Source organism: Myotis davidii, unplaced genomic scaffold (genome assembly GCF_000327345.1).
Source record: "Myotis davidii unplaced genomic scaffold, ASM32734v1 scaffold208, whole genome shotgun sequence".
Lineage (NCBI taxonomy): Eukaryota > Metazoa > Chordata > Mammalia > Chiroptera > Vespertilionidae > Myotis > Myotis davidii.
In genome coordinates, this window is record NW_006299706.1 from 1883184 (window position 1) to 1892777 (window position 9594).

At 55.8% G+C, this 9594-nt stretch overlaps 3 protein-coding genes across 6 annotated transcripts in view; 2 read left to right on the top strand and 1 right to left on the bottom strand.

Moving 5' to 3' along the window:
• Positions 1-4765, top strand: part of PMF1 (polyamine-modulated factor 1) — a 19486-nt gene extending 14721 nt beyond the window's left edge. For 2 of the 3 annotated variants that reach the window (XM_006775718.2, XM_015571711.1), the window contains exons 2-5: positions 523-628; positions 1908-2008; positions 3807-4002; positions 4333-4765. In XM_006775718.2, the coding sequence (XP_006775781.1) occupies positions 523-628; positions 1908-2008; positions 3807-4002; positions 4333-4386 (457 nt within the window). In that variant the 3' untranslated portion in view covers positions 4387-4765. The remainder of the gene's footprint in view (positions 1-522; positions 629-1907; positions 2009-3806; positions 4003-4332) is intronic. The other variant, XM_006775719.2, reaches the window with a different exon arrangement.
• Positions 4766-5503: 738 nt separating this feature from the next.
• BGLAP (bone gamma-carboxyglutamate (gla) protein) lies at positions 5504-7339 on the top strand. Its single transcript, XM_006775717.2, has 4 exons — positions 5504-6444; positions 6660-6698; positions 6886-6955; positions 7052-7339. The coding sequence occupies exons 1-4, from the start codon at positions 6225-6227 to the stop codon at positions 7185-7187; spliced, it is 465 nt and encodes a 154-aa protein (XP_006775780.1). The 5' UTR covers positions 5504-6224; the 3' UTR covers positions 7188-7339.
• A 472-nt stretch (positions 7340-7811) lies between these two features.
• PAQR6 (progestin and adipoQ receptor family member VI) overlaps positions 7812-9594 on the bottom strand; it is a 4236-nt gene continuing 2453 nt past the window's right edge. Inside the window, exons 1-4 of one of the 2 annotated variants that reach the window (XM_015571710.1) lie at positions 9483-9588; positions 9062-9158; positions 8711-8861; positions 7812-8350 (exon numbers count right to left, since the gene is read on the bottom strand). In XM_015571710.1, the coding sequence (XP_015427196.1) occupies positions 8076-8350; positions 8711-8861; positions 9062-9158; positions 9483-9580 (621 nt within the window). In that variant the 5' untranslated portion in view covers positions 9581-9588 and the 3' untranslated portion in view covers positions 7812-8075. Of the gene's footprint in view, positions 8351-8710; positions 8862-9061; positions 9159-9482; positions 9589-9594 lie in introns of those variants that run through there. The other variant, XM_006775716.2, reaches the window with a different exon arrangement.

A 9594-nucleotide genomic window follows, 5' to 3' on the forward strand; every position in this document is an offset into this window, starting at 1 on the left:
TTTGCACCACAGTTATGCACTCACTGATTCTTTTTTAAAAATCAGTTAATATAGTCATTTGTTTCAAAACTTGGTAAATACCATTTAAAAAACGAGTTTGATTGATGATAAATGTAGCCTAAAATTTTAGAGAGGGAGGGAGGGAAACACCAATGTGAGAGCTGTATCGATCAGTTGCCTCTTGTACGCACACTGACTGTGGGTTGAACACACAACCTGCGTATATACCCTGACCAGAATCAATGCACAGGATGACACTCCAACTGAGCCACACTGGCCAGGGCCAGTTGATTCTTGTATGTGCCCTGACAAGAGATCAAGCCTGCAACCTTGGTGTATCAGGATGACACTCTAACCAACTGAGCGACTCAGTCAGGGCCTGCGATCTGAATTTTAAAAAGTCCTCCTGGTGATCTGATGCTTAGTAAAGTTTAAAAAACAGAAGGGGTGCCCAGGCAAAAGCCGATGACTGATGACTGGTGTCTGACCCTCCCCACCTTTGCCTTCTCTCTTTTCCACCAGCTACCAGAGATTCACTGACTGTTATAAGCGCTTCTACCAGTTGCAACCTGAGATGACTCAGCGAATCTATGACAAGTTTCTAACACAGTTACAGGCATCCATCAGGGTGAGTGACAAGCCCAGCAGCTACTGTTCGTTGGCTTGGGTCCTGCCTCCAGACTCTCGCCCCCTGGAGGCAGGGACCCTCCCCTCCACTGTCCTCACTCCCTACAGCAGTGGTTCTCAACCTTCCTAATGCCGTGACCCTTTAATAACAGTTCATCTTGTGGTGACCCCCAATTTTATTGTTACAAATTGAACATAATTAAAGCATAGTGATTAATCACAGAAACAATATGTAATTATATATGTATTTTCCGATGGTCTTAGGTGACCCCTGTGAAAGGGTCGTTCGACCCCCAAAGGGGTCGCAACCCGAAGGTTGAGAACCACTGGCCTATAGTGTCCTTCGTGCTGCCAGGCTGCAGTGGCAGTTTCCCCCCCTTCACACGGTGCGGGTATCTTAAATGCCCCACCTGTCATTGTCCTGTATTATAATTGTGTTTATATGCTGTCTGCCCACTAGACCTGTGAGTTCAGTGAGGGCATGTCTGGGTCTTATTCTTTGTTTCTCCAGCACCTGGTGCAATGCCTGGCACAGAGGCAGCATCTAACAAATTGTTGGAACTGCATACTAGAGGGAACACAAAGAAGGACAGAATCCCATTCGTTATCTCTCTACAGCAACCTGTGGGTCGCGAACCCTTTGGAGGTCAACTGACCCTTTCACAGGGGTCACCTAAGACCATCGGAAAACACATATATAATTACATATTGTTTTTGTGATTAATCACTATGCTTTAATTATGTTCAATTTGTAACAATGAAATTGGGGGTCACCACAACGTGAGGAACTGTATTAAAGGGTCGTGGCGTTAGGAAGGTTGAGAACCACTGCTCTAGAGAATGAAACGGTCCTGTGGTTACACCTCAGGATGGGCCTCTTAAGCATCCAAGTGTGTGTGGGGATGACGGCAAGGCCTGCAGCGCTCAGACGGGCAGGAGAGAGGCTTGCTGCAGGCTCTTTTTAAATTTTTTCCATTTTATCCTTTTATTTATTGATTTATTTTAAAGAGAAACATTGATTTGTTTTTCCACTTATTTATATTTTGCATTTATCAACCACAACCTTGGTGTGTCAGGATAATGTATAACCAACTGACCTATCCGGCCAGAGGCTACCTTTATTTCCTTAATGTAAAAGTCACATGTAGAAAAACTAGAATGTTTGTGTAAAGAAACAACAGAATTTAGCCCAAATCTTATTAAATGCAGTTAGCTGTTTAGCATATTTCTACCATAAGCTTGTCTAGTATCATTATAGCTCTTTCTTCCTTTCTCTTCAGGAGGAAATCTCTGAAATCAAAGCAGAGGGAAACCTGGAAGCTGTCCTGACTGCCTTGGACACAATTGTGGAAGAAGGCAAAGACCGAAAGGAGCCAGCCTGGTGAGGACCACGGGAGGGCTCACAGAGAAAGGGGCAGCACTTCAGCACCTTGAAGGAGCTTTTTTATTGTTCTTAATCCTCATCCGAGGATATTTTTTCCATTGATTTTTTACAGAGAGGAAGGAAGAGAGAGTTAGAAACAATTGATAAGAGAAACATCGATCAGCTGCCTTCTGCACACCCCCTACTGGGGATGTGCCCGTAACCAAGGTACATGCCCTTGACCGGAATCAAACCATCAGCCAAGGCTTGAGGGAGCTTTTATGATGGACCCATTAGGTATGAGGCTCTGGGCTCACGAGAGGACCCTGTGACAGGGACAGGTGGAGAGGACAGACACCAAACAAGAACCCCCATCGGTGAAAAGTATAGCCCCCTCTGGGGAAGAGAGTCCAAGGTACACGCTGTCTAGGGGTTTGAGGCGGCTGAGGGAAACCTTCCTGGGAGCTCATTTCGGAATCTGTCTAGCCGTGAGAGAAAGGATGGGGGAGTGGAGGAGGCAGAATTATAGGTTTGGAATCTCTTCATTTGTTCATTCAACCAATTTTAGGGAACATGGACTGTATACCCAGTAGGTGCCAGAGATTCCACAATGAACAGGACACGAAAGGCCTGGTTCTCCTGGAGCTGACATCTCAGTGGGCAGCCCTGCTGCCTGGTGTCCTGTGCAGGATAGAGGGCCTGGGACAAGGAGTGGAGAGTTGAGGCCACTAAGAGCAGGATGGCCTGAGCGCCTGCCTCCCTCCACCCTCTCCGGCCTGAATAGGATTCCTAGTCCAAGGAAGTAAATATCCTTTTTGTGCTTTCCAATTGTTTTTATGCTTTGTGATCTTAGTACTTAAAAGAATGAAGTTTTATAACTTAAAAAGAAATTTAAAAAGAATCTATGGTGGCTTCCGCCCCAGTGCCTATCAGAACTGACCTATCTCCTCATTCTGGGCATCCAGAACCCCCTATAATCTTCCCTTGTTAGCGAATACCAGGGCCTCTCCAGATCTGGGCCCATTTTCAGGCAGCCAGTCCGTCTGGGAGGACTCATCCTGCCACCACCATCCCCACATCTCCAGCTCAGTCTAGAGTGGGTGGACCATCAGGGCACATGGTCAGCAGCACAGAGGCAAAGGCTGAAATCACCTCTAGCTCTGGAGTGTTTGAGATGGGGGACTGTATGTGGGCAGGAGGAGAATGTGGGGTACTGCTGGGAAGGCTAGGATACAGGGTGTGAGAAGGGGGACTGTATGTGGGCAGGAGGAGAATGTGGGGTACTGCTGGGAAGGCTAGGATACAGGGTGTGAGAAGGGGGACTGTATGTGGGCAGGAGGAGAATGTGGGGTACTGCTGGGAAGGCTAGGATACAGGGGGAGATGGGGGACTGTATGTGGGCGGGAGGAGAATGTGGGGTACTGCTGGGAAGGCTAGGATACAGGGTGAGATGGGGGACTGTATGTGGGCGGGAGGAGAATGTGGGGTACTGCTGGGAAGGCTAGGATACAGGGTGAGATGGGGGACTGTATGTGGGCGGGAGGAGAATGTGGGGTACTGCTGGGAAGGTTAGGATACAGGGCGTGAGAAGGGGGAGGTAGATTCCTGGGCACCAAAGCTGAGGGACAGAAGGTTAGCGTTTCCATCAGGAGCAGCCATGCAACTGGGTCTTAGAAGGTGGGAAGGACCCAAGAAGAGACCTTAGAAACCAGTCCACTGTGAGATGGGCGGTGGGAACATCACTGATTAGAGCTGGAGTAGAGCCCTCATCCCACGTCCTCCGCCGCCTTACGCTGTGCTCCTTGCCACTCCCCAGGCGCCCCAGTGGGATCCCAGAGAAGGACCTGCGCAGCACCACGGCGCCCTACTTCCTGCAGCAGCGGGACGCCCTGCGGCGCCGGGTGCAGAGGCAGGAGGCCGAGAACAGGCAGCTGGCGGAGGCCGTCCTGGCCGGGCGCCGGCAGGTGGAAGAGCTGCAGCGGCAGGGCCAGGCTCAGTGGCAGGCCTGGCAGGTGAGTGGGGTGGCCCCGCCCTCAGGCACCTGTCCCCGGCAGCAGAGAAAACAGACCGAGAGGTCAGAAGGTGTGGGGGACACTTCGGGGCCCTTATTGGTGATGGACTCTGCTCTGGGGAGGCCCCGTCTAGGTGGCCAAAGCACCCGCCTGACATAAATGCCTGCTGAGTGTCAGGGGGAGGGACCTCCTTACATACCCTGCGGGGCCCTGACGTGAGCCACAGACCCACACCATTCTGGGGGAACCCACGCCTGAAGGCAAGGACAGTCGATGGAAAGGATTTGGATGTTTTCCTCTCCTAATTTCCTTCTCTCCCATTGATGGCAGGCTCTACACAGAGGACAGAAGGACCTGGTGGCCATGCTGAGGGAGCCTGAGTAAGGGGGAGATGGCTGGCCCAGGAGCAGAAGGTGGTCAAGAGCCCTGTACAGCTGCAGTGTTGCCTAGTCCCTGAGCAATGATGGAATTTGCTGGGGGACGAGGTGTGAGCAGTCCCCACTGCCACTGTGCCGTGGGGAGCCCTCGAATCACACACACTACCTTCCGATTCCTCCATTTCCTTCTAACTTGAGGATTCTTGGCCAGATCCATGCCGGCCGCCTGCCCCACTCCCCCAAGCCTGCTACTTCCTTACCCCTCCCTAGGACCTGGCTTGGAAATCTGTTTTCAGTCTCCACTGATTGCCCCTTTGCTGGCCAGCTGAGGGCCTGTGCCATGTTCCCTCCACATCCGTAAATAAACTTCCTCCGCTGCACTGTAATCTGTGCGGGTGCTTCCGCCGTCTGGGACACTTGTGGGCCAAGACCCCCTCCGGGGCTCCTGAGTTCTGGCCCCTGGAGGCCTCAGCTGGAGTTCACCGAGAGCCTCCAGTCTCAGGTGGGGTGGCAGGGGGGCGTCTGACCTTCACGTGCAGAGGGGCAGTGAAGCTCCTTATCACAGAACCAGGACCCTGGGTTCCTTGAGGCCAGGACAAGCTTTCGCAGTGTCACTGACCGACCCAGTCCACTCTCCCTAGGTTTGGGTTAATTCTGACAAAGGAACAGGTGCCTGAGGGCGGGCCAGAGCACTCACCGTGGGCCTCAGCGCTTGAGTCTGGTAGGAGCAGGTGGCCCTCCAAACAGCTGGACGCATAATCCTCGTTTCTCAGGCTTTGCTCACCCGGGGCTCAGCAAGGCAAGATGGGTGCCTCCTCCAAATCAGGGGAGAAAAGGGGGATCTCACCCTAACTCTCTGGAGAGGCTTGGCTGGTCTGCCTAGGACAGTGATGGCGAACCTATGACACGCGTGTCTGGTGACACGTGAACTCATTTTTTTGGTTGATTTTTCTTTGTTAAATGGCATTTAAATATATAAAATATCAAAAATATAAGTCTTTGTTTTACTATGGTTGCAAATATCAAAAAATTTCTATATGTGACACGGCACCAGAGTTAAGTTAGGGTTTTTCAAAATGCTGACACGCCGAGCTCAAAAGGTTCGCCATCACTGGCCTAGGAGCACAGGGGCAGTGTGCTGTCAGGTGAGTGAGGTCACCCCCCCGCCTCCAGGTTGGGCTGAGACAGAAGCAGAGCTCGGGTGGGATGGGGGTTTTCCTATGAGGAGCCTGCAAGGGCAGGAAGAGAAGCAGAGGGTCAGGAGCCCAGTGCTCTCCATCTCCATGCTCCTCAAGGCCCTGTGAGGGCACAGGGAAGGGGGTCCTTACCTTCCACGTGGACCCATCCTTAACCGCATGCCCAGCCCCTCCTGTGTTGGCTTTTGACTCCTGGCCCTGTGCTACCTGACCGTTCTCCTGTCCTGACCCACAGGGCCTGACTAGAGTCTAGCCACCCCCACACAGGCCTGCCTTTGGCGTCCCGAAGGGTGAATGAGGCCGTCACGGGCACGCCCGCCCTGGGGTTTGGCTCCTGCCCACGCTGACAGTGGAAATCACAATCATCGAGAGCTGTAGCCAGTTCTGCTCCGATCTATTTTGGGCCTCTGGGCCCCTTCCTCTCTGGGTCCCCCCACAACCTCCTGGCCTGTTTAGCTGAGGTTGGGTCTCCAAGAGAGAGTAGGGGCTAGGGGACCTCAGTGGCCCCCTTAGGGAGGGGCAGGGGGCATCCAGAGGCTGGCAGTCTCAGATTACCACCCACCCTCCTCCTCCACTCCAGGGGCCTGCCCAGGCTGCCCTGGTTCCAACCACAACATCCTTTGGGGTTTGGCCTATAGATCTGGGGCGGATGACCCCAAATAGCCCTGGCAGAGTCCCCTGCGACCCGCCTGCCCGTGATGGGGCGGCCCACCCTGGCCTCCCGGGCAGGGCCCAGAGTATAAATGGGGCTGGAGGCTGGTGGAAACACCGGAGTCTGAGCAGACCAAAGCCACCTCAGAGCCGCACCATGAGGCCCCGCATGCTCGCCCTGCTGGCCCTGGCCGCACTCTGCCTCGCTGGCCAGACAGGTGAGCCCCCACTCTGCCCCAGCCGGGGAGGAGGGGAGCACCCACTCCTCACCCCTCCACTGGCAGTCCCTCTGGCTGTCCAACCCCCTCCTCCAGGGGGGCAGGCGCCATCCATTTGCCCTGCCTCTGTCCTTGTGGAAGGAGAGGGGAGAGAGCAAACTGCCAGAGGGGCAGGGGAGGGGCTTCAGGGTCAACTGGGGTCCTTTCTTTTGCAGATGCAAAGCCCAGTGGTGCAGAGTCTGACAGAGGAGCAGGTAGGAGGCAGGCCTGGTAGGGACTTTGTGCCACATCACCCAGCTGCCCAGCGGTCCCTCACCCTGGCCCCCTCAGTCCCGTTTCCCCCTCCTACTGGCTCCTCTCTGGCTGTTAAGAAGGCCAGCCTCTCCCCATCTTATCCCCCCAAACTCTCAGCCACCTGATCCCTGCCCCTCTGCTCCACAGCCTTTGTGTCCAAGCAGGAGGGCAGTGAGGTGGTGAAGAGACTGCGGCGCTACCTGGATCCCGGGCTGGGGTGAGAAAAGGAGTCTGGGAGGACGAGGGCCCTGGTGACGCGGGAGTGGAGGGGGCAGTTTGTGTGGAGGCTGATGCCACGGTGTTGGGCTGTCAGAGCCCCAGCCCCAGCCCCCTACCCAGATCCCCTGGAGCCCAAGAGGGAGGTGTGTGAGCTCAACCCGGACTGCGACGAACTGGCTGACCACATCGGCTTCCAAGAGGCCTACCGGCGCTTCTACGGCATAGCCTAGAGCCTGCAGCCGTACCGGCACCCCCTGCCCTGGTTCCTCTCCAGAACCCCTTCCCCTGCCCTTGCCCTGACCTCCCTGCCCTGACCTCCCTGCCCTACAAGTGCGGGGTCACCATCTGCCCAGCTGCGCCAGAATAAACTCCAGAAGAGGAACTGGTGGCGTCTGACTCTTTATCTATGGAGGCGGGGGAGGTGCTGGGAGGGTGGGAGAGGCAAGGGTGTTTTACCTCCTTCAGTCCCAATAAGTGCTTCCCAGTCGGTTGCCTTTTTTTATTTGTGTCCGCCTCATTCCACAAGCACTGAAGTTGGCTTCCTAAAGTCGAACTAGGGTTCCCCCTCTGGCCCAGCACCCTCCCCGCCACCCCAACCCAGTGCACCATCCCTGACCCACCCACACCGACCAGACGCCCCGAGCTGAACGTGTTGAGTGCACGACTGTGACCAGAACAGACTCGTCACCACAGGCCACGGGCTGCCAGCGGACAGCACGGCCTGGCTTGGGGGGTGGGGGCAAGAGTGGGCCTCCTGACCTGTGAGCAGCATTCAGGGGAGGCCTAGGTTAGTCGTGTTAGTTCTTCCTTGGGCTAAGCAGACTTCCAGGAGCACCAGAAATGGGACTAGATGAAAGGGCCCCAACACCTCCCCATCCCAGCCTCTGCCCGGAAGGGGAGGCCCTCTAGCCTGGACACACACCTCCCCTCTCAGACCCTCAGCACTTCCCCAGCCCCATCAAGAGCTCGCTCACTGACCCTCCTGCTCTCTGCCAGCCCCACCAGCTCCTCTCCTCTGCCTTTTCTCCTCCGCACTCTCTCAGTCACTTCTGCTTCCAGGCTCCTACGTGCCCCACACCCTTTCAGGTCTGGGTCTGGGCTCCCCCAGCAACAAGGCCTCACTGTTGTTTGGCATTAGTACCCCCCTCCGGCGGACCACCCTGCAGCAGGGGGCATGTACTAGGGGCCCGAAATAGGGAGGCTGTGAAGGCAGCAATGATGAGCAGGTTCCCCGCCACCGCCAAGCCCAGCGTGGCCACTGTGCCTGCCAGGCCCAGGGGGGGCGCCTGTGTGGCCAGCCAGGCTTGGCGAGACTCCATATCAGCCAGCACCGCTTCCAGCTGGAAGTGGGTGCCCAGCACTGCACAGATGTGGAAGAGCTGGTGGCTGTGGCCTGTGGGGAAGGTAGGCAGGTCAGGGCACATACCCATTCCCAGGGCTGCCCCAACTCACCCTCTGACCCATGGCAAGTCACCCCATCATCTGGGCCTGCTACTACCCTCAACTTAGGAATAGGAAACCTGATTCCAAGCGTTCCTGGAAGAAGTGAGTGAGCGGATATGCATAAAACACGATCCCCAGCATACATGCGACTAGTTTTGCTGCCTTCGGAGAATCGGGGGGTGGGCCTGGACTCCCAGGACCCTCCAGTGCACTGTCTCCTGGCTGCATACGCCATTTACTCAGCTCAATCTCTGGGTTCTGGGAAGCTGTCTCCCTGGCCCTTTCCTCACCAGGCTGGGCCTGCTCTCACCAATGTAGTCAAAGCGTCCTGGTGCCAGCCGCTCAGGCAGGTGAGAGGCGAAGAGAAAACCAGTGAGCAGCGCGCACAACAGGTGGTAGCCATGATTGATGCTTAGCGCCTCATGCCCACAGCTGTGGCCCCTGCCCCAGCACAGTCCCAGCTGGCAAAGGAAAAGAGGGGTGAGCAGGAGGGATTGGAGAGTGGACCCACATGTGTCTGGAATCTAGGGGGGGAGGGGGCAGAGCCAGGCTGGGTGCTGGAGGGGAGGCAGCAGGGCTGAGGTGAGATTGAGGGCAGGACTGGAAGGGGCACTGAGAGGACAGGAAAACGTGCCTGACCAGGAGCCCTAAGCCCCCTTACCCGATAGAAGAGTGGGAGGTTGTCAAACAGGAAGGGGTAGGCGAAAGCGCCCGTACGGAGGATCTTACTGAGCCCAGGGCTTTCCAGCTCAGGGAACCTGGGAGGCAGGAGGGAAAGGCTGGTCACCATCCTGGGGCCAGGGTGGGAGTCAGAGGGGCGGGAGGCTCTGACCAAGATGGAATGTCAATGTAGCTCAGTGACACCTGACCCCTCTGTAAATGACCACATCTGTGAAATGGGTGGCTGGGAGGATAAAGGAAACGGCCGGTATGGTGCTAGCGCACAGGCTCCGACACAGCAATTCTCAATCAATGGTCCCGTAGCTCTTAATGATGTTCAAGAGCGATCCCAGGTGTGAGTGTGCTTGCGGCGCCCGGTCCTGTCCCTCCGCCTCCCGCTTCAACACCGACCGAGAACCCACCGAGAGTAACAGGAGAGGCCGGTGCACAGGAAGGAATTGAGTGCGGCGGCGGGCACAAAGAGCTGGTGCAGGCGGCCGTGCAGCCAGGAGGCCGGCATGGAGTAGGCGGCGT

Coding starts and splice junctions, on each gene's coding strand:
- BGLAP (XM_006775717.2), top strand. CDS start 6,225: ATGACCCCAAATAGCCCTGGCAGAGTCCCCTGCGACCCGCCTGCCCGT. Junction 6,445..6,659: donor CTGCCTCGCTGGCCAGACAG/GTGAGCCCCCAC, acceptor TTTCTTTTGCAG/ATGCAAAGCCCAGTGGTGCA. Junction 6,956..7,051: donor TACCTGGATCCCGGGCTGGG/GTGAGAAAAGGA, acceptor TTGGGCTGTCAG/AGCCCCAGCCCCAGCCCCCT.